Below are 25,000 nucleotides of genomic sequence, written 5' to 3'. Positions count from 1 at the left end.
TAGAGTTAACTGCAAATTTTACTTACGATTTATATCTAGGTTCCCGGTCATGAAATTGACGTTTGTCGTTGTGTGCATGGAATGCAGGATTATTGCAGTCTCATTTGAAAAACAGCAGACTATTATTTATTTTATTTTTTAAATTTAATTTTATACATCCTTTCGAACAGTTGCAGCACTGCATTTCCGTTATCAGGTCATCTGTCTGTAGGATGATTCAGCGTTTGGTCATAAATAAAAAGCAAATTCGTATGCCCGTATGCCTATATTAGTTGTACCAGGTGGAAATTGCTCTTGGCATTTCGTAATACCCACTTTTTCTATCTTACGACCTTCTGCGTTCGTTTGTTTATTTTGAATTGCGGTTTTCATCGTGAATTTAGATCCAAAATTATAGTTTATTTTTTACCTGAAAATATGTATATATATATATATATATATATATATATATATATATACATATATTATATATATAATATATATATATATATATATATATATATATATATATATAGATAGAAAAAGGTATCGCAGCCACGATACTTTTTGTCTGTAACGAAGAGCATTTATACGTAGAGTAGTGCTCTCAGTGCACTCCACGGGGTCACTGTAGCTATTGCTAAAGGTTCTTGCAGCGTCCCTTCGACCCCTAGCACCGCCTCAGTGGCGTGGTCGGTATGGTGTTGGATTGCCAACTCGGTGGCCGCGAGTTCGATTCTCGGACTTTCCATTGAGGAGTGAGAGATGTGCATTTCTGGTGACAGAAGTTCACTCTCGACGTGGTTCGGAAGTCAAGTAAAGCCGCTGGTTCCATGCAACGTAAAAACACCAAGCAAACAAACAAACAAACTGTATACCTTTGAAGGACCCATTCCTCTGTACAAGAGTGATTATATACAGCCCTCTTTCGCAAAGAAGCCAGGAAAAATATGAGCAATTCGATTTTCGGCTAAGCTGGCTGCTAAATTCTTTTTGTTATATTATCGCAAACGGGGTCCCTTTTCCCACTGACGACTTTTTATCCTCGGGCGCCTTTAAGTAAGGGCTAAAAAGGATGATGCATTCAGTGTTCAGTCACTAGAGGACAGAATAAGCTACTGGGAGTCTTTCCTCTTCTAAATTCAGAGTTTGCTATGTGCAGGCTCCTGTAGGTAACCAGCAATCAAGGATATGCAGTAGTTTCATAGTTAGCCACTTGGGGTATAATTTATTACCAGGATGGGGCATATTCCTTTATCAAATGTTTGCTCCACATTTGCCGTAGGTCAAAGGCAGGAACACGAAGAGATTCACATTATTCTTTAATCCTACGTTTCGTGACAACATCGCCACATCTTCAGGGATTTTTCTACAAAATAAAGTATAATATGTTAACATAAAATAAGAGCTGATCACAAGATCCAATAGTTGAAAAGTAAAATCAGTTTAATGGTAAAATTACAACTCTCATACTTAAATTACATGCACATTTGATTAAAACAGACCAGAAGTACCAAACAACTTACAAATGACGAGAAGAACATTTAAAAATTTCAGCTAAATTACACAAACATAAAAGTAATAACAAATATCATAAAAAGTAAAAGTCATATATTCACAAAACGACAGCCAAAAACAGCTCAACACTTAACCAACCTTTCAGCATCAATGATAAAAACACACAAAGTAAACAACGTCAAGAGGCACAAGGAATGACAGAATAATTAGGCTAAAAACAATGGGACAGCAGAGGAATGGTTGCTTAAAGTTGGAACTCGTAGTTTGATGTTCAGAGTTTCCAAAATCAACAGTTCGTTGGGTTCCCTTGTTTGGCCAATAATTTTAAAATCTTCGTATTTGACTGTTGCTTTACATTTAATAGTGTGCTTCCTTATATAAGATGTTTCAGGGTTAGATAATTTACACCCAGTTCTGTAACTAACGCCCCGATAGGAATCGGCCCTGACCCTGAGAAGACGCCGGTTAGATCCTACTTATTTACACACACACACACACACACACACACACACACATATATATATATATATATTATAGACCACCATGCATGCAAAAATGAATGTTCGTCCGTGAGAAAGAGGTTGTTGGGGGGGGGAGGGGGGGGGGGAGGGGGGCGGTGAAGAATGACAGCAGTCGAATAGTTTAAGAAGGATATAGGTGGGTGTTTAAGTATGTATGTTTTGTGTAAATATGCATTTGTGTGCATGTATATTTTTATTTTGTGTATGTACATATTTTTGTCTATGTATGTATTTGTGTGTTCATATGTGAGTTCACTGTCGGAATTGGGTCTCACGGCTAAGTAAGCATTAGCGTGAAAGAGCGGACGGCGAGGTCATGGCCTCCAGGGTCACCACACTCCAAATGGATGAGAACTGTCATATCCACGGTAAAGTCTGTCTGCCCCTGGATACGACGTCGAGCTGATGGAAAGAAAGAACAGATATTCACGTAGATTTCTGTGGCTAATTAAATCGTCTTTTGTTTCTGCTGAATAATTCCTAATTAAATATTTATTTATTTATTTATTTATTTTATTTTATTGGAAGACTTGCATATTGGCTTCTTTTTTTAGCTTTGACTAGTATACAGTCCGGATTTATTGCCCTGCTGTCTTCAGGATTTATTTATAACCTTATTTCACATGCACATATATAATATATATATATATATATATATATATATATATATATATATATATGATATTTATATATATATATATGTTATATATGTATATACGTGTATATATATATATACATATATATATATATATAATATATAATATATATATATATATATATATATATGTTTGCGTTTGTTTATGCTAGTGTTTTTCAGCGTATTTGTACACTAATAGGTCTTAACGCAAAAGAGGGGCGGGGTGCGGTTTGAGGAAGCGAGAGAGAAAGAATTTGTTTGCGTAATATTTGATTAATAATATCCAGTGTTTCAGTATTGGCGAAATTATACCAATCATCGTCGTCTGTGGAAAAGACAAACTGGATATCGAAGACGGAAGACGCAGTTTTGCAACAATTCCGCGTAACCACAATCGCCGGAAAATATACATTATATTTCTCCGGGATTTTGACAGCTTCCTGATCTTTGCTCAAGAGTTGTCGTCCGCTGGTTTTTAGCACAGTGAAACCGCTAGGCGACAATGTCGGACGGGCCATTTTTTTTTTTTTCTCAGCGTGAACGCTTTCTGGTATTTATAGATATGGCTCGTTGTGTATGTTTATGGGTTTCCTTTGAGTGTGTAGAAATATATTTAGTTTATGATTGTACTTATAACTTGATTTTGATATATAATATATATATATATATATATATATATATATATATATATATTTATATATATATATATCATATATATATATAGATAGTATATATATATATATATATATATCTATATATATATAAAATATAATATATATATCTATATATATATAAATATATATATATATTAGATATATATATATATTAATAATATATATATATAATAATATATAATATCTCTCTCTCCTTTATATTCTTGGCACATAACACAAGATTACAGTTTGGAGTTGACCTTTATGTCTCTATTATAAATAAGAACCTTATTTAATACTGTATCTTGATAACGCTTTAAAATTGAAAATTATTGCAGTTGAGAAAACTGACAAGACATGAGATCGTCTTTGGATTTTATTCGTAAAATGGCTGGCCTGGAATTTTGAGAGAGAGTGAAATAAAAGAGATTTACTTATTATTCATTTTAAGCCGCCTCACACTAACAAGTAAAAAAAAAAAATGCTCTGAAATGTCTTCGGCGCAATCGAGTTCTCTGTACAACGTATAATGCTGTATAAAGCCAATAGCTATGACCAGTAGCGTTTCAGTCGTTCGTCAGACACTGTAGAGTGAGGGTGCATCCCATGCCTCCGGAGAGTGCTGCCAGATGCAGATCCATGACTAAATTTAACATTAATTAAAAAATAAAAACTACTGAGATTACAGGGTTGCAATTTATTGAGTTTGATGATTGGCGAGTGAATGATCAACACACCAATTTGCAGCCCTCTAGCCTCAGTGATTTTTTAGATCTGAGGGCGGAGTAGTAGTTTTTTTTTTTAAATGAGGGTGGACGGACAGACAAAGCAGCACAATAGTTTTTTTTACGGATATTATTCCATTTTTATTATTTAATTTTTCTTAATAATCCCGTTATAATTTCTCCCCGTTAACACAAAATGTACTTATCTTGGGATTACTCATGTCTTTATTACACGTAATGATCTCACACCTTGTTAGCTTGGGCGTCATGCTGCGTTAATTCCAGCTGAGGATGAGTGCGGTTTCTACAACAGGTCACTTATTTTTTTTTATTTACTGTACTAATTATCGTATTTTTAACCTGAACAAAACTTTTAATTGCCCATCCGACCCTTTGAAATATGTAATATATATATATATATATATATATATATATATATATATATATATATATATATATATATAGATTCCAGTTGTATTCCACGTAGAAAAATGAAAATGGTTTGTCTTAGAAAATGCCCAACAGTTTCGTCCTCCAATGGGCCTTTTCTCTTTCATAAACGCTCCAAGAAGAGGTCCATTGGAGGACGAAATTGATAGGCATTTTCTAGATGAACCATTTTCATTTTCCTATATGGAATACAACTGAATTACCATATCTTCGTGCCTAAGAACATTACCAGATATATATATATATATATATATATATATATATATATATATATATATATTATATTATATATATATATTGCTCCCATTCCTACATTTTAGGAACAGGCCAAAATTTATTAACATGGTCATGGGATTCGTCTTTGTTATTGGCTTGAGCTCTCTTATGTTAGGTGAAAACATCCAATTCTATTACCATCCTCTGTTTATTGTCTTTTGTATTTCATAAATCAAGATTTTCTAGAAGATAGTAGCTTCATCATCAGTGCTAAAATTGCGTGGGATAGTGATTCAGTTTGTCCTCTCTCGTGACATCAAGCATTGCTTGCAGTTTGTCACTGCAATTCATGTCCCGTTATTGGTTTCATTATTTTATTATGGTTAAGATAATGCCATAATATCATATCGTTAGTACCGTACGTTGTACTTTGCAAATGTTACTTCCTCCTCCTCGTCGCTTTGGAATGCTGTCTTCACTTGAAGTTGCTACCTCATCGCCACTTCCTTCTAGTCGAAGACTAGATTCCACAACGTCACCGTTATCTAAGAAGATGTGGTTTGTTCGTCATTAATTGCATTGGAAAACTGTACAGGTGTTAGTGCTTGTCACCGCAGTTTACGCGGTCAGATTAGCACTTAGTGTCACCATAAGATATCGCTGTTATGCAGCAAGACGTATTTTATTTAACCATAATTTCTGGACATAAGATTGTTGAATTAATTACTTGTAAGGCATGCTGTCAATTGATTTATCGGGCAAATCTGTTCTCATCAAATGATAAACAATCTACAACTTGCTTTATTTTGATGTGAATGGAAGTAACCGTAAACCGATTTTTATTAAGAGACCTTTCGATGTTCTGAATTTTTGAGGATAGTAAGAAGTAATAAAACAAACTCGTGTAAGTTTGTGTAGTTACCCATAAAATACTAGTTTTCTGTGATAATACTTAGATAGAAAATGTAAGAACTCCTTTCATGGGTAACAGAAAATGTAAGAACTCCTTTCATGGGTAACTTAGTTTAAAAAGGTAGGGTCTGTTCCGTAAAGAAATTTAGATTTGGTATATTGGTTATTTAAGTATATATATGCATGTACGTACGTATGTATGTATATAAGAAGACTTTCAAGCTTTAGTTACATCCATATACATTAAAGGGTAAACCGCTCTGTGGTTAGAGTACGAAAGTTTATGTGTGCAATGTTCATATAAAATTTGTAAACAAAATAGTCAAGAATTGCAATGTATTCGCATACTCTCTCTCTCTCTCTCTCTCTCTCTCTCTCTCTCTCTCTCTCTCTCTCTCTCTCTCTCTCAACTCAGAAGGTTATACTTATTACCAAAAAATAAGTTCGCAAGAAATATTCTGTGCAATGAACAATGAACTTCTTATTTAGATAATTGGGAAATGGGCCCAGTATACGGTATTCAGGAATCTAAAATTTTATTTTGGAATTTCACGTATCATTTTTCTGACCCTCGGAATGGTGAAGGAAAAGTAATTTTCTCCACAATCTTAGTGTCACCACCAAAGAGGGAAGTAGAAAGACCTCTTTGGTGGTCTTGCGCAGTGAGTCAGAGTTATAAATGGAAAGTAGTATGCATTTCAGAGGCCATGACAGTGTTTTCCGTAAACCACGCTTAATCCGAACTATGAATTTCCATAACACTAAAGCACTGCGTGTTTCAAACTTCGACCTAATTTTCGGAAATACTGTGCATTGCCATGTGTGTTTCATTAAATCCCCCCCCCCCCTTTTTTTTTTTACCCCCTTTTTTTTTTTCCTTTTTAAGCCCCCCAACCATCCGGAAGCAGTGACGTGTATCAGTGACGTCGGTATATCTTCCACTATGCCTTTTCAAATAGTTTTTTGACTTATGGTTAAATTTATTTTACCTATCCTGGGCAATACGAAATATTTTTACAGTAAATTAATATATATTGTATGATCATATCTAATTTCTTTTAGATAATTATGTTTTTATCTATATGTGACAGGTATACGTCATACAGCACCACTTGTTCGAAACGGTCTGAGGGAAGGCGAGAAGTTTTTTTTTTTTTTTTTTCCTTTTCTTCCCAAGAGTAAACGGCTTAATTAACCACATATGTCAATTCAGTGTACTGCCATAAATTAGGACAATGTTAGAAACACTCAGTGCTTCAGTAGCATCAGTGTTCCAGTAGCATGGAATATCCATAAGTTCTGTTTGAAAGTTGTTAACGAAAAACTATATATTTCATGGCCTCCGAAATGCTTAGTTACTTGAATTCTTCGTTAGGAGCAGCGCTGGCAATATTAGGTTTCTTTATTTTGTAGAAAACACTCCTTTTCCGAGTTCGATTCTAAGGGGGCGGTTAGAGATGTGTATTTCTTGTGATAGAAGTTCACTATCGACGTAGTTCGGAAGTCACGTAAAGCTGTTGGTCCCTTTGTTCCATGCAACGTAAAAACACCAATCTTTGTCTTTTAGGTTGACTCTTTACTTGTGTTTGAAGATGGTTAAGAATATACTTATAACTATGAGCAAGATAGTCGTGCTCATAACATAAGCATGATAGTTTTCCCCACTGGAAACTGCTTATAGCTATATATATATATATATATATATATATATATATATATATATATATATATATGAAGATAAAAGGCCCATAAAACGCTATTTTGGACGATGGAACCATATATTTCGAGCACTTCCTTTTGTGCTCCTGATCACCGGTAAGATATAGACATAGGATATCTTGCAAGAGTTTATATATACAAGGCATATGTAGGTGTGGCATAAGTCTCTATTGGTGACCCGGGAAGGATGGGATTAGAATATTCCCTGTGTGTGTGTGCGTGCGTGCGTGCGTACATGCTTGCTGCTTGCTTGCTCGCGCGCTGGCTCGCTCGCTTGTTGATATATTTCAAATGAACTTTTTCGCTTGAAGAGATTGCCCTAAATGACATTATCCTTAGTTTCTTATTTTTTTAAATAGAAATGTTTGTTCAATAGCCGTGGTTATACGACGTAGGGCATTGCATGATGGGAATCCATCAACGTATTGTCCATTCCTTATGATTAGGAGTGTAACTAACAGGTCATAGGTTCGATAGACTTTGATCTCGGAAGTGAAAATTTTAATGTGCTATTAATGTTGATGTTTAGTGTGCAATCAGTATTGCTGGTGCAAATATTAGTCATCATGAATTAATTAGTCTTTCATTATCTTCCTCTTAATCTGGTTTTACGGGAAATTAATATAATGGAATTAATTTTATCATTTCTACGGACGATAAATTGAAGGAAAGATAAACTCTGATACAAAGCGTGTGGAGATTTCCCTCCTCGAGTTGCTGTTGAAATATTACTTTTGAGTGTTGAGTTTTGGCTGAATGTGACGCTTCTGTGACGCTTCTATACTACCTTTTTAATAGCAAAGTTTGTAAGCATTTAGTGTGCTTTCGGCAGTGCGTGCTGTAGATTAACAATTTATACCGTTTAGAGCATGCAGAGGTTCTCAACCTTTTTCTCCCCATGTACCCTTGCGGGTATTTGTAATGTCAGTAATGTGCCCCCTTCACTTTGTATATAAGATAACAAACAAACCAACTCAGAAAAAATTTCCATTGTGTATATTTGCAAGTACTGTACAGAAGGGGGAAAATAACTACATAACTCTCCTGACATAACCAATAATATTGTAAACATAAAGAATTCCATAAGAAATAAAGAAATTTTTTTATATAATTATTTACCTCGGCCTAAGCAGTAAATTTTCCAAGGTTATGGTACTGAGCTACAAAAACAAAATACGTTATTATTACAACAGCTGCAAAAGGAGTTAATGATATGGCTGAAACTGTTTTTATTAATTATCCTAGTTGGCAGAGGAATAGTTTTTCCTAAAGCACTTTGAAGGTGGGCACCTACATTCATTTAAGACTCGTGGGGGCTTTGTACCCTCTGGCAGAGACCTTTGGCGTACCCCTCCAGGGTATACGCGTACCCCATATTGAAAACCCCTGTTTTAGAGCGAAGAAGGAATCACTAATGCTGGTATAATTGGTAAGAGAAATGGCTTCCATTCGACCATTAGCATTCCATCAATACAAACATCCACCGAGATACGAAAAACTATTCAGACGCGACGCATGCGTAGGCTTTGCAGCATTCATCAACTTCTGGCGAATAAGAATTTGGTATTATCTCAGCATGGGTCCTGTCTTGTGATTGGACGATTGTAGTTTTTGATCACATCCATCTTGGACGCCGGTTACTGATTGCGAGCTGCTGCTGCTGTTTTGCAGTCAGTGAGCAGTGAAACCGGAGAATATATGATTGTGGTTCCCCATAGGGGGCGAGAGCCGTCAGGCCACCTCACGTGGTGCACTGTAGGCATTACTGAAGGTTATTTGAGGCATTCATTCAGGTCCCATCCTCGTAGGGCTGCCGTCAGTGCACCTCATACGGTGCACTGTAGGCATTACTTGAAGGGTATTTGAAGCATTCCTTCAGCTCCCAGCCTCATAGGGGTGCCGTCAATGCATCCTCATACGGTGCACTGTAGGCATTGCTTAAGGTTCTTTGCAGCGTGCCTTCGGCCCTTAGCTGCAACCCTTTTAATTCCTTTTACACTATCTCCTTTCATTTTTTCTTTCTTCCCCCTTTCTTTCCACCCTCTCCTAATAATTGCTTTGTTACACATCTCAAACATTTTACTGTCAATTTCCGTTTCAGCGCTGTAGGACCTCAGGTCCTAGGGCTTGGCCTTTGGCATAAATTGTATATTCAATTGAATTCATTTCAACCTAGCGGCACCCATATTTAGCCATTTGTCTTCATACGTAGCAAAATACGAACCTATTTAGATACCTGTAGGTACCGAATCGAAAGTGATGTTCCTTTTTGGTTGTTCATTGAATCCTAATTCATATGAAACTTTAATTTGCAAATAGTTCATTGTTTTCTACCTCCATTCCTCGTGATAACATGAACTTTTTGTTAATTCGGCATGTTACTTGGAACTTTGAATCATTTTACCTACAAGCGGTGTTTTCAGCACTTTCGAAGTGTAGGCCTACTATGAAGTGGTAAATGGATTTTTGAGAATACTGATGCCATGTTTTACTATGCAGAATAGCAATATTGTAAATCGTGGAGAGAGATTCTGCAAGTGAAATGTTACGACGCTGCACACCGTAAATCTGTTGTCTGTGCATCATTCAAATGTATCTTCGCTTTTTTATCAGAGAAATTCGGATGACCCTTTTGTTTTAAAAATGTCAAAATTAAAGAAAAATCTGGATCACAGATTGAAAATTAAAGAAAAATCTGGATCAGAGTTTGAAACTTAAAGAAAAATCTGGATTAGAGTTTGAAAATATGATAGAAATCTGGATCAGAGTTTGAAACTGAAAGAAAAATCTAGATTAGAGTTTGAAAATATAATAGAAATCTGGATCAGAGTTTGAAAATTGAAGAAAAATCTGGATCACAGTTTAAAAATTAAAGAAAAATCTGGATCACAGATTGAAAATTTAAAGAAAAATCTGGATCATAGTTTGAAAATTAAAATAAAGTCTGGATCACAATTTTAAAATCTTCAGTTATCAATGTTGCAATATTTTTTTTCATCGTTTAGTGTAAAACTATAAAACAAATGACGGATTAGTAAAACGATAATCGCCGCATTCACTAATTACATTGGTCCATGCAACAGCATCCTGTTCGGGAAAAATTTCCTTTCCTTTATCACTGATAGAGTGAAAAATACCCCTGGCTCATGCATGCACTGAAAGCGCACTTGCACTCATGCACGCTTTCTGAATTTCTTGCGTTCCAGTGTTCAAGAGTTAAGTAAGGGTTTCTTTCCTTTGAATGCCTCCTGCAGTTTGCGAGACTGGCATTTCGCTACATCATTTTTGCCCGTTTTATGATCGTTTTACGAGTGCTTAAAACTCGCCATTAAACGTGTGAAGCAAAATTCTGAATTAGCCAGGAGGAAGCAGTAGTATTTAAGCGACGAGCTCGGCCTCTGTTTGTCGTCTCGAATTATCATCATCATCATTATTATTATTATTATTATTATTATTATTATTATTATTATTATTATTATTATTATTATTATTATTATTATTATTATTATTATTATTATTATCATGCGCTCGTCAGACTGCCTGCATATTACGTCATATTATTGCGGTAGGTTAGTTGCAGAAATAAACTGCTCTTCAGTGTCAAGAATCAGGATTCGAAGCCAAGCGTTTAATACATAATTTGTTTCCAACTTGGTTTATGCCAAAGTCGAATTTGAAACACCAGCATTTTCGGACCTTCGTCAAGCTGGCGATGTTTAATTCCGGTAGGTTAGTTGCAGAAATAAACTGCTCTTCTGTGTCAGGAATCAAGATTCGAAGCCACGCTTTTTAGTCATGTTTTGTTTCCAACTTGGTTATGCCAAAGTCGAATTTGAAACACCAGCGATGTTCAATTCCGTAACAAATTTGCATCACCCGAGAAGTGATATTGGGAATCCACCGCCTACATCGGAAACTTGAAGGTGGAAACTGCTTTTCCTCACTTTGAAACATTTAAGGGAAACTATTTTCATCAAGAAGGATCGTTCTTTGATAGCTTGACCCTTTAGGATATTTAAGTCACAACTCTCATTAGTTTCCAACGTATTTTAGGTGTAAAAAATATTCAATGCTAGTTAGTCCCTAGTCGTGGGAGGCCTTGTGATCGAGGTTCATCAAGTTATTAAAGGATTAATCTTAATATGATAGTGTCTGTCTTTTTGTTGCTGTGATAAATAAACCACCCATGTTGGTATGATCAGTTTCTTTGGCCCGCTTTGAGGAGCTATTATTTCTACTGACAGTTTTTTAGAAGGATGAACAAAAATAATATGGCTTGTATATACGTTAACTAACTAAATCTCTCTCTCTCTCTCTCTCTCTCTCTCTCTCTCTCTCTCTCTCTCTCTCTCTCTCTCTCTCTCTCTCTCTCTCTCAAGACGAAGAAACAAAGCTCCTGTTAAAATCTAGTAAATATAAGCGATTAATTTATTAACTTTGATGTAATTATTTCTCTCTCTCTCTCTCTCTCTCTCTCTCTCTCTCTCTCTCTCAAGACGAAGAAACAAAACTCTTGTTATTAAAAATCTAGTAAAGTATAAACGATTAATTGTATTAGCTTTGATGTAATAATTTTTTTCCTGTATTTTATTTCCAACAGTTTGTGTTTTTTATCAATAAAAACTTTTTCTAATTAATATTTTTTTTCTGTTCCTTCACAGGGTTTAGAAGAGGGTACCCAATGATGCGTGTTTTGGCCGTGACCTTGGGCAGGTCACTGAGACCAAGGCACAACAATGACCAGGACAATCAGAGGTCATCCTCCACCAACCGGAAGGAGGCTGCTTCCCACAGCCTCCTCATCTCGTCGACGGCGACAGAGAAACCTCTCAACAAATGTCGAGAGCGAGACGCAAAAGACGTCAGGAAAGACGTCAGAAAAGACGTGCCCCGCATTGCCCAGCCTCAGTATGCCCACCGCCCATCGATGTCTCAAGTTCCATCTGACAGGGAGAAGAGAGGTCCTACCACCACCAACTCGACGTTTAACAAAGACAGTAGGGATTCTACGAGGTCTACGAAGTCCCTCATTTCCTCGAAGGGTGGGAAGGAGTATTCTGGGAGCGTCGTGCGTGCAAAAGGGTCCTGCGGTGAACCTAAAATGATCAGCAAACCCGTAGAATCCTTTGGGATTCTCCTACCCAACCAGGGCAATGAAGCCAAATCGGCGCGGGTGGCCAGAATACCCAGGGAGACCATGTGTGCCCATAGGAGCAAATTAGTCCGGAATTCCTCCCTGAGCAAGTGGAGAGCCAAGTTCCGAAGGCAGCCATCGAACTCCGACGCCGCCGTCGAGACAGACACGGAGCAGTTGCTGGACGACTCTGAGGAAGGCGAGAAACCGAAGCGATTGACCAACCACAAAGATATTCTGGTCAGCCACAAACTTAACGAGAGGAACGTCATCGACTATCGATCAGAACCCTCCTCCAGCAGCACCTGCAGCAGCAGTGGCAGCAGTAGTAAGAACAGCAGCAGTTATGGCAGCGTCATCCACCAGACGAAGAGCTTTCAAAACCCCGAACCAAAGAAGTCGAGCCCTTCCTCCCTCATCGGAAGAGACGTGGGTGGATGGGTGTCCAAAGTTAAACATGACGAAGGCTCCTGGTCCATCGTTCCCCCTCCCCCAAGGTGCCTCACGCCCCACCGAGCATACCCTCACAGAGAACTCGCCCCTTGGGTGGACCCGGCGCATAAAATTAATAACGAAAACCCCTATTACTTGAACATGGGCGGCAGGCCGACTGTGCTCTCGAGTAGCAACAACCATATCAATACTAGCATCAGCAACAACAACAACAACAACAGCAACAGCAACGCCAGAGCCTCGGCCGCCATCAATGGTGGTCCGGCGTCTTTGCCCTACCTGCGACCTCACCCTCAAACGCCCACCTGTTCACTGACGACGCGCTCCGAGTCCCTCCTCGGCTCCTGGCCTCGGCCTTCCAGAGCCAATGGCGCGGTGGCAGGTGCGGCGAGGGACAATGCAGGCAGAACTCAGGGGATTCCCGGGGCACAGTGTGTGGCACAAGGCAACAACAACAACAACAACAACAACAACAAAAAGCAACGGCAGCAAGCTTAACACGACCAGCAATAGCTCCGGAGTGCATCCGTCCCAGACTAATGGCTCTTATTCTCATTTTGGTACATTCCCACGAAGACGCCCTGTCCATAAAGGTAAGGAAGAGGGACCCCCCACCCCCCACCGCAGGCATTCTTCTAATGCATCTGACCGTCTCTCATTTTTGTTAATGCTTATTTGGTTGTTGGTGTTTATTACTTTCTTAAAATTTTTTTTTGCTCTTCTCTGCTTTCAAATTTCCAAAAAGCTTCCTGTCTACTAAAACGCATTGTACTGCGTCTGTTTATGCCAACGTTTTTTGCTGTTATCATTTTGTGATGCAACAAGAGTTCTGTCATTTTAGCTGATAAATTTTTAGTTTTCTGTAATTTTTTTTTTTTAGCTGTTAAAGTTTCATATGTATATCTATATTCAATTGTATTCCACATACGAAAATGAAAATACGATTGAATTAACAAGGTAAGGCATGGCTATGTTATGCAGATGTTCCTCATTTCTGAACGTAGCTGTGTAGATCCCGTAATAGGCGAGCCATTATTCTATATCCACATGAATTGGATTCGCCGTAGGTGGTCATAATAGCAAAATTTTTCTCCCGGCGTCAATTTTTCTTGCCTCCATAACCTAGCTCCAGCACCATTTCCTTCTCAACCGCCGCCTCCCCCTCCCCACAACCCCCAACCTCCCTCCCTCCCCATCACTTCCTCCTCCTCCTCGTCTTCCCCTTCGCGCGCTTGCCCTCCAACTTAAGCTAATTAATATTCCGTCCTGATTGCTGAAACACGAACGCGCTTTCGTATCGCATAGGATAATTAGCGATGCTTTACAGCGCATTCGTTTTGCACACTCGGCTGCTGTCACGTAAGCAACACGGCGCGTTTCATTATGACGGACCGAATTCCTGGTTTAGGGTCAACTACTTCTTTAGGAAAGTAAGAAAGAAAGCAGGGGCTCGCTCGCTCTTCTCCGAGGTTGTAGTAGAATGTTTTGTCTTCCTGCTTCGTTTTGGCCAAGTTGGTACTGCCTATTATTACTGCTAAAGCTACTTATGCGATTTGCATTAATAATAGTAATAGAATTTGATTACTGTTATCATTTTTATTTTATCAACTAACTCCAAAATTCTTTATTATTTATTATAAGCTCCTGATTTTTAAAAACCGAAATAATGGTTAATTATTTCACTTGACCTCCAGTCATACATACCTTTTTCTAATGGACTCCATCTTGAAACGGCTTTAAGTGAGTACGAATTCTTCAGGACATTTATGGTGAGCAAGATACGCTTCCCGGAGAAGGGGTTAGATAATTTAGAAATGCATTTATGGAAAGATATATTCCTTCTTTGCTTCGAGGCTTATAGTACTGTTACATTACTTATAATATGTTCTTGGTTTTCCAATAAGCATAAATGCACGTAGGGCAGCTTATGACTATTTCACTATCGTGAGTCAAAGACTGAGATTAATACCATAAAAAAAAGTCTAGAAAACCATCCAACTCATCCGACGTATTGGTAACACTGTTGTAAGAAATGCCGTGTCTTTTTTTCCATTTGGTGTAGGAATTTTTCATTTTTTGTGTTCTTTCGAGCTGGGAAATATCATTTCCTTAGTTTCCACGGTCTTTGCACAACACTGGAGGGAGTTTGAAAAGGATCTGCCGTTCCTTGTGTCAACAGCGGCCCACTGTTCCCACGCTAAATATGGTAAATGCATGTAAGTTGGTGCGCACTTTAATTACACATGTGTTTGTAGTTATTTTGAGCGGACGTTTGTACATGGTCGTGGTATTGGCCAATACCAGCCAATACCACGACTGTTAGCAAGAACTCGTTAAAAAAAACTATAAACACATGAATAATTATCGCATGTACAAACTTACATTGAGATCTTCAAATTATATACTCAAATATTGAGATGTGGAAGTTGTTTTAATTTGTTCTAAGTAAGAGCTGCATTTTTTCCTACCGAATACTCTTTCAAACACCTTCACAGAAACGCATCAGTAGCACATCTGCCCCCCCCCCCTTATGTGTAATTCACTTTTCACCTTTATCTGATGCACTCTGTGTAATTCACTTTTTCAACCTTTAATTCTGATGCACCTCTGTGAATTCACGTTTTTCCACTCCTTTATTCTGAATGCACATCCTGTTGTAATTCACTTTTTCACCTTTTATCTTTGAATGCACTCCTGTGTAAATTCACTTTTCACCTTTATCTGAATGCACTCTGGTATAATTCCTTTTCACTGTTTATTTAATGCAACTTCTGGTAATTCCTCTTCACTTTTATTTAATGCCTCTGTGTAATTCACTTTCACCTTTATCTGATCCACTCTGTGTAATTCACTTTTCCCTTTTATCTAATGGCACTTCTGTGTATTCATTTCACTTTTATTTAATTGCACTGCCTGTTTGTAATTCACTCTTCACTTTATTTAATGCAACTCTGTGTAATTCACATCTTCACCTTTGTCAATGCACTCTGTGGTAATTCACATCTTCCACTCCTTTGTCTAATGTACTCGTGTAATTCACTCTCACCTTTGTCCTGATGTCACTCTGTGTAATTCACTTTTACAACTTTGTCTAAAGCACTCTGTGTAGTTCACTTATCACTTTATCTGATGAACTCTGTTGTAATTCACTTTTCACCTTTTCTAATGCCTCTGTGTATAAATTCACTTTCACTTTTATTTAATGCCTCTGTGTAATTCACCTCTTCCACCTTTGTCTAATGCATTCGTTGTATTCACTTTTTCACCTTTGTCTGATGCACTCCTGGTAGTTCACTTTTCACCTTTATCTGATGCACTCTGTGTAATTCACTTTTCACCTTTATCTGATGCACTCTGTGTAATTCATTTTTCACCTTTGTCTGATGCACTCTGTGTAATTCACTTTTCACCTTTATCTAATGCACACTGTGTAATTCATTTTTCACCTTTATCTGATGCACTCTGTGTAATTCATTTTTCACCTTTGTCTGATGCACACTGTGTAATTCACTTTTCACCTTTATCTGATGCACTCTGTGTAGTTTTCACTTTCACCTTATCGATTCACTCTTGTAATTCACTCTCACCTTTGTCTAATGCACTCTGTGTAATTCACTCTTCACCTTGTGTCTAATGCACTCTGTGTAATTCACTCTTCACCTTTGTCTAATGCACTCTGTGTAATTCACTCTTCACTTTTATTTAATGCACTCTATGTAATTCACTCTTTACCTTTGTCTAATGTACTCTGTGTAATTCACTCTTCACCATTGTCTAATGCACTCTGCGTAATTCACTTTTCACCTTTGTCTAGTGCACTCTGTGTAATTCACTTTTCACCTTTATCTGATGCACTCTGTGTAATTCACTTTTCACCTTTATCTGATGCGCTCTGTGTAATTCACTTTTCACCTTTATCTGATGCACTCTGTGTAATTCACTTTTCACCTTTATCTAATGCACTCTGTGTAATTCACTTTTCACTTTTATTTAATGCACTCTGTGTAATTCACTCTTCACCTTTGTCTAATGCACTCTGTGTAATTCACTCTTCACCTTTGTCTAATGCACTCTGTGTAATTCACTCTTCACCTTTGTCTAATGCACTCTGTGTAATTCACTCTTCATCTTTGTCTAATGCACTCTGTGTAATTCACTCTTCACCTTTGTCTAATGCACTCTGTGTAATTCACTCTTCACCTTTGTCTGATGCACTCTGTGTAATTCACTTTTCACCTTTTTCTAATGCACTCTGTGTAGTTCACTTATCACCTTTATCTGATGAACTCTGTGTAATTCACTTTTCACCTTTATCTAATGCACTCTGTGTAATTCACTTTTCACTTTTATTTAATGCACTCTGTGTAATTCACTCTTCACCTTTGTCTAATGCACTCTGTGTAATTCACTCTTCACACCTTTGTCTAATGCACTCGTGGTAATTCACTCTTTCACCTTTGTCTAATGCACTCTGTGTAATTCACTCTTCACCTTTGTCTAATGCACTCTGTGTAATTCACTCTTCACCTTTGTCTGATGCACTCTGTGTAATTCACTTTTCACCTTTGTCTAATGCACTCTGTGTAGTTCACTTATCACCTTTATCTGATGAACTCTGTGTAATTCACTTTTCACCTTTATCTAATGCACTCTGTGTAATTCACTTTTCACTTTTATTTAATGCACTCTGTGTAATTCACTCTTCACCTTTGTCTAATGCATTCTGTGTAATTCACTTTTCACCTTTGTCTGATGCACTCTGTGTAATTCACTTTTCACCTTTGTCTAATGCATTCTGTGTAATTCACTTTTCACCTTTGTCTAATGCACTCTGTGTAATTCACTTTTCACCTTTGTCTGATGCACTCTGTGTAATTCATTTTTCACCTTTGTCTGATGCACTCTGTGTAATTCACTTTTCACCTTTATCTGATGCACTCTGTGTAATTCATTTTTCACCTTTGTCTGATGCACTCTGTGTAATTCACTCTTCACCTTTATCTAATGCACTCTGTGTAATTCACTCTTCATCTTTGTCTGATGCACTCTGTGTAATTCATTTTTCACCTTTATCTGATGCACACTGTGTAATTCACTTTTCACCTTTATCTGATGCACTCTGTGTAATTCATTTTTCACCTTTGTCTGATGCATACTGTGTAATTCACTTTTCACCTTTATCTGATGCACTCTGTGTAATTCACTTTTCACCTTTATCTGATGCACACTGTGTAATTCATTTTTCACCTTTATCTGATTGCAAAACTCTGTGGTAATTCACTTTTCAAACCTTTATCTGATGCACACTGTGTAATTCACTTTTCACCTTTATCTGATGCACTCTGTGTAATTCACTTTTCACCTTTATCTAATGCACTCTGTGTAATTCATTTTTCACCTTTGTCTAGTGCACTCTGTGTAATTCACTTTTCACCTTTGTCTGATGCACTCTGTGTAATTCACTCTTCACCATTGTCTAATGCACTCTGCGTAATTCACTTTTCACCTTTGTCTAGTGCACTCTGTGTAATTCACTTTTCACCTTTATCTGATGCACTCTGTGTAATTCACTTTTCACCTTTATCTGATGCACTCTGTGTAATTCACTTTTCACCTTTATCTGATGCACTCTGTGTAATTCACTTTTCACCTTTATCTAATGCACTCTGTGTAATTCACTTTTCACTTTTATTTAATGCACTCTGTGTAATTCACTCTTCACCTTTGTCTAATGCACTCTGTGTAATTCACTCTTCACCTTTGTCTAATGCACTCTGTGTAATTCACTCTTCACCTTTGTCTAATGCACTCTGTGTAATTCACTCTTCACCTTTGTCTAATGCACTCTGTGTAATTCACTCTTCACCTTTGTCTGATGCACTCTGTGTAATTCACTTTTCACCTTTGTCTAATGCACTCTGTGTAGTTCACTTATCACCTTTATCTGATGAACTCTGTGTAATTCACTTTTCACCTTTATCTAATGCACTCTGTGTAATTCACTTTTCACTTTTATTTAATGCACTCTGTGTAATTCACTCTTCACCTTTGTCTAATGCACTCTGTGTAATTCACTCTTCACCTTTGTCTAATGCACTCTGTGTAATTCACTCTTCACCTTTGTCTAATGCACTCTGTGTAATTCACTCTTCACCTTTGTCTAATGCAACTCTGTTGTAATTCACTCTTCACCTTTGTCTAATGCACTCTTGTAATTCACTCTTCACCTTTGTCTGATGCACTCTGTGTAATTCACTTTTCACCTTTTGTCTAATGCACTCTGTAGTCACTTATCACCTTTACTGATGAACTCTGTGTAATTCACTTTTCACCTTTATCTAATGCACTCTGTGTAATCACTTTTTCACTTTTATTTATGCACTCTGTGTAATTCACTCTTCACCTTTGTCTAATGCATTCTGTGTAATTCACTTTTCACCTTTGTCTGATGCACTCTGTGTAGTTCACTTTTCACCTTTATCTGATGCACTCTGTGTAATTCACTTTTCACCTTTATCTGATGCACTCTGTGTAATTCATTTTTCACCTTTGTCTGATGCACTCTGTGTAATTCACTCTTCACCTTTATCTAATGCACTCTGTGTAATTCATTTTTCACCTTTATCTGATGCACTCTGTGTAATTCATTTTTCACCTTTGTCTGATGCACACTGTGTAATTCACTTTTCACCTTTATCTGATGCACTCTGTGTAGTTCACTTTTCACCTTTATCTGATTCACTCTGTGTAATTCACTTTTCACCTTTATCTGATGCACACTGTGTAATTCACTTTTCACCTTTATCTGATGCACTCTGTGTAATTCACTTTTCACCTTTATCTAATGCACTCTGTGTAATTCACTCTTCACTTTTATTTAATGCACTCTGTGTAATTCATTTTTCACCTTTGTCTAATGTACTCTGTGTAATTCACTCTTCACCATTGTCTAATGCACTCTGCGTAATTCACTTTTCACCTTTGTCTAGTGCACTCTGTGTAATTCACTTTTCACCTTTATCTGATGCACTCTGTGTAATTCACTTTTCACCTTTGTCTGATGCACTCTGTGTAATTCACTTTTCACCTTTATCTGATGCACTCTGTGTAATCACTTCTACTTATCGATGCACTCGTGTAGTTCACTTCACCTTATCTGGCGCACAATCTGTGTAATTCACTTTTCACCTTTATCTGATGCACTCTGTGTAGTTCACTTTTCACCTTTATCTGGCGCACTCTGTGTAATTCACTTTTCACCTTTATCTGATGCACTCTTTGTAATTCACTTTTCACCTGTATCTGATGCACTCTGTGTAATTCATTTTTTACCTTTATCTGATGCACTCTGTGTAATTCACTTTTCACCTTTATCTGATGCACTCTGTGTAATTCACTTTTCACCTTTATGTAATGCACTCCGTGTAATTCTCTTTTCACTTTTATCTAATGCACTCTTGTGGTTTCCATTGCATTCTTAAACGTTTCCCACTCTTGCAATCCAGCACTTGTCAAATTTCACTCTTCTTCTCTTTTTGGACTAGATTATGTTATTTTCACCAACAATTTCTTACATTATTTTGTGTACTGCCAAAACCATCTCAAGGCTTATTTTGTTTTTATTATTTATGCCAACTTTTTCCACATCTGCTGAACTCACTCTCCCTTGCATCCCCTTGTTGTGTTGTAGATTTCCGCATTCTAATACCAGATGCGTGTTTTTTCCAGCTACGAATATTCCCCGTATTTTAGCAAGTCAGTGCAACGCACTTGGGTTGTCACCAGTGAACACGTACTCATTCACAGATAATCATTTCACTGTCCATTCACTTCAACTGAGTCATGTCAAGGTTAGTAAGGCTTTTGATTATCTGACTGAATAGCGTTGAAGTTCACTGATTAAACAGTTGGGCAAGTTTCAGGGCTTAGGCATGAATTATATTCTAGATAGCACACGACTTGGTCAAAGTTGTTAAAAGGATAAACCTGTTGTCTAAAGTAATTTGATAGTCAAAAATAGCTGCTAGAGCTGGGTCAAGTCAGAAAATGACCTGGGAAGACTTTGCTTCTCGTTAGCCGTTGGAAATGTATCAATGATCTACGCTGTCAGGGCTCTCTCTTTCTTAGTGAATCCTGGTAGACTAGTTGAATGGGATGCTATGAAATACACACTGACAAAAAATCGGAGTACCGTAAAGTTATTTATATATTTGCGAAGGGCACGGGCAAGAACGTCTGCTATTGCTACTGAAAGCAATGTAAAGAGAAATTGAGAGTACATCAGTGGTTCTCATAAAATAACGTAAAAGAATCCTCAGCCAACGCCAGCGCTGTCGCTGTGTTCTACTGTGAAAAAATGTCGAACATCTACACTGACGCACAGTAGTAATTAGGAATACTATTGTACAGGAACGTAGTCCCGTGTTACTTGGTTAGGAGCGCTACGTAGCAGAAGGATCCTTGGAAACGCACAATCGTTTCCAAGGTTTTTGTCAAATCCAATTTTAATCTGCTTCCCTGCCCAGAAATTTTATTGCTGTAAGACTGAGATCCAGGGTGTGGATCCTGTTGTATTCAGACAGCGACGTCACCATTTGCCAAAGAACTCACAAAAAGGAAAAACCTCTGCCTTGCACGTGAAAAGGAGGCAATATATTAAATGAATGTAAAAAGAATGTAGGATCCAGCATTCATATACAAGCAAATGCGGCGGAATCCATTCACCCAGATATAAGGCTGCCGACATCGTACATATAAATGACCACTAAGTAGTTCAACTTCAGCGATGACTTACAATAGGAACTGGTTGGAGACAAGAGAGCCAGAGTTGCCTGTACTATGACTAAACAAATATACGAGTAACTGTGAATGCTTTTCTAGAATAAAGGAGCCGATACCAACCAAAACCACATCTGTTATTTTTAATTTTCTGTTGAAGAAAACTATTGAGATGGCTTTGTCTGTTCGTCTGCCCTCAGATCTTAAAAACTGCTGAGGTTAGAGGGCTGCAAATTGGTATGTTGATCATCCACCCTCCAATCATCAAATGTACCAAATTGCAGCCCTTTAGCCTCAGTATCTTTTATTTTCTTTAAGTTTAAGGTAAGCCATGGATTGTACGTCTGGCACCACCAGAGGTGCCACCCGCTGACGCATCTTCCCTTGACCGTGTCTGGGGAGCAACTGAGCTCTGCCCTGTCGACGAGTCATACTGCAGCACATCGAGAGTTTTATACAGCATTATACGCTGTACAGAAAACTTGATTGCGCCAAGGAAACTTCGGCCTTTTTTTTTTTTTTGTTTATTTTTTTACAGATTTGGTGAATACTCAACATTTCCAAGTTTATGAGTAGGACATCAACAATGAATTTTAAGTTTTTTTTATTTTTTATTGGCAAATCCCCCATAAGAAATGTAACCAGATTATTTTCCCGTGTTTTAAGAATGATTAATTTAGTAGGAAAACTGATTAATTGAGTAAAGATAGAGTTACAGAGTGTAATTATAAACAGTAATGATAACTTTCTTGAAAAGAAAGTTTGCATATTTGATATTTGCGTATCAGCAGTTTCACATCCATGCAATCACATGCTTTTGTTGCAGCATCAGATATGGCTGGCTACAAGACCAATCTTATGATATGTTTGTCTAACGTTGCCTTTGTGGAAAATATGCTCGCCACCATGAGTATTCTGATGCCCTGGCTACAGATTATATCTCGAAAAACGCAGTGACCGGCCGGCCATGGTGTGGCTTACCCACTCCGAGTGTGTATGTGTGTGTCTGTGTGTATGTATGTGTGTGTGTGTGTTGTATAGTATAGCTTGTTGGCTACCATGACCGTGTTGGTTGGGAATCTTCTTGTGTCAACATCATTAAATTCTTGACCAAACCTTCCTCTCTCTCTCTCTCTCTCTCTCTCTCTCTCGACTCCAAACATCTACCCCATCCACCCCCAAACCCCCAGTCCCCAGCCCCACCCTCCTCTTCTTCTTTTGGAGACGTTCTCGACACATATGCCGAGTCATCGACAAATCCTTGAGAAACAGCCTCGGGAATCATTGTTGTCATATCTCTCTCTCTCTCTCTCTCTCTCTCTCTCTCTCTCTCTCTCTCTCTCTCTCTTTTGTTAATCTTTAACGCAAATTCCTGAGAAGATGCCTTGGTTGATATTATTGCTGAGTAATATTTTACTTGTGATTTACACGTACAAAAAGGAACACTTGTGTAATATAGTATGCGTACGCTTAGGTATCAACAAATTTGCACTCTTATTCAACTACAATTTTCGTTGAATAACCTTATAATGTTGTGTGCACGTAAATGATTGTACATAAGACACTTGCAGGCATATAGGGTTCACACACACACACATACATATATATATATATATATGTATATATATATATATATATATATATATATATATATATATATATATAATATATATATATATATATATCAAGTATAATAGGGCCGTTAAGACACTGGTTTAAAACTTTAAACCAGAGTGTTTTAATGGGCCTTTTATACTTGAGAAGTATACTGTTTTAACAGAAGAATTTATTTACATATGTATTATACATTAACATATATATTGTGTATTATGTTTGGATGCACGTTGTTGCATTTGTGTATGTAATATACATACACACTTATAGGCATAAAAGACTCACTTCCAGCGCAGCTAGAGAGAGAGAGAGAGAGAGAGAGACAGAGAGAGAGAGAGAGAGAGAGAGAGGACCCATTACCGAAAATTTAAGGTGGAGGAGACGCATTTATCATTGGATAATGAAGAGGGGTTGATATTAAAGAGTGGGGGGATGGGAGCCGAGGGGCTTCGCAATTTATGAGGTGGACACTTGCATTGTCATTATCCTTTAGGAGTTAATTCCTAGGCGCTGTCTAACTCCTCAAGCAGTCAGTGGGGTTTTGGTAGATGACACGCACGGCGCGACGGACCTTAACGAGGGGAGGGGAATTGGGGGTGGAGGGAAAGGGGGCTGGGGTGGGGGGGTCTCGAAACGGGATGGAATTTCATTTGTCCGCAGTTAATGGATTTTAAGATCGTCGATAACATTTCGCTTGGAGTTTTTTTTTTTTTTCCACATAGATTTTATTTTTATTTTTTTATTTTTTTGTCAGACTGTAAGAGGTGCAAGTGTGTCACATAGCGAGAGAAGTGATGCATTCTCCCCCATTCCCCCCCCCTCCCTTCTCGGTGCTCATCTCAGCTATATCTAGAGCTATTTTGATTTATATAGATTTTTTGTCATTACGCCAAGCACTGTGGGAACTAAGGCCATTGAACGCTGAAACGGAAATTGACAGTAAAAGGTTTGAAAGGTGTAACAGGAGGAAAACCTCAAAGCAGTTGCACTATGAAATAATTGTTAGGAGAGGGTGGACAGTAAGATGGTAGAAAGAAAATAAGGACAGAGGTACAGTAAAGGGGACGAAAGTCTAGAGCTATTTATAGACTGATGTTAACCTCGCCCTGTGTGCGAGCGGGATCTCTCTCTCTCTCTCTTCTCTCTCTCTCTCTCTCTCGCTCTCTCGTATTGAGCAGCCTGTGGAGGGACAGAAATTCTGGAAGTATGATGAACTAAATAAAATTCTTTCTTTGATTTGCTCATTTTAGAGGCATCCGCTTTAGTAGTAAATTGTAACTGTTGGTTTTCTACATTTTTAGAAATATGTCAGGGTGTTCAGTAACTAGATCTTAGATTGTTTTGCAGAACGCAATGCTCGTAGACCTCATGTTTTAAAACGAAAGAAGTCTCTAGGCTGTACCCAGAGGAACGTACAAACACGCGGGCTTATACACAAATACATACACTACATACATGAGTCTGATCACATCACAGTGATTCATATATACGCAGTAAGCTACAAATGTCCTTTAATATCTAATTCGCTCTACCTCAGAATTAATATATTTTCATATATGTTAACTGAAGGTGAATTTTTGTTTGTTTACAACTTTAATGACGGAAAGTAGAGCGTTTCATTTTCACAAACTTCAATGTAGGACTAGAAAAGGGGATTTCGCATCTCGCGTCTGTTTTCGAGACAAACTGCA

At 37.7% G+C, this 25,000-nt stretch overlaps 1 protein-coding gene across 2 annotated transcripts in view; it reads left to right on the top strand.

Annotated features, from left to right (window-relative positions):
• LOC135215410 (unconventional myosin-IXb-like) overlaps positions 1–25,000 on the top strand; it is a 433,647-nt gene that overhangs the window by 60,002 nt on the left and 348,645 nt on the right. For both annotated transcript variants that reach the window (XM_064250015.1, XM_064250014.1), the window contains exon 2: positions 11,992–13,510. In XM_064250015.1, the coding sequence (XP_064106085.1) occupies positions 13,285–13,510 (226 nt within the window). In that variant the 5' untranslated portion in view covers positions 11,992–13,284. The remainder of the gene's footprint in view (positions 1–11,991; positions 13,511–25,000) is intronic.

Source organism: Macrobrachium nipponense, chromosome 5 (assembly GCF_015104395.2).
Source record: "Macrobrachium nipponense isolate FS-2020 chromosome 5, ASM1510439v2, whole genome shotgun sequence".
NCBI classification, from domain to species: domain Eukaryota; kingdom Metazoa; phylum Arthropoda; class Malacostraca; order Decapoda; family Palaemonidae; genus Macrobrachium; species Macrobrachium nipponense.
The sequence above is the reverse complement of the archived record's forward strand: the minus strand, read 5'-3'. Positions and strand labels throughout refer to the sequence as shown.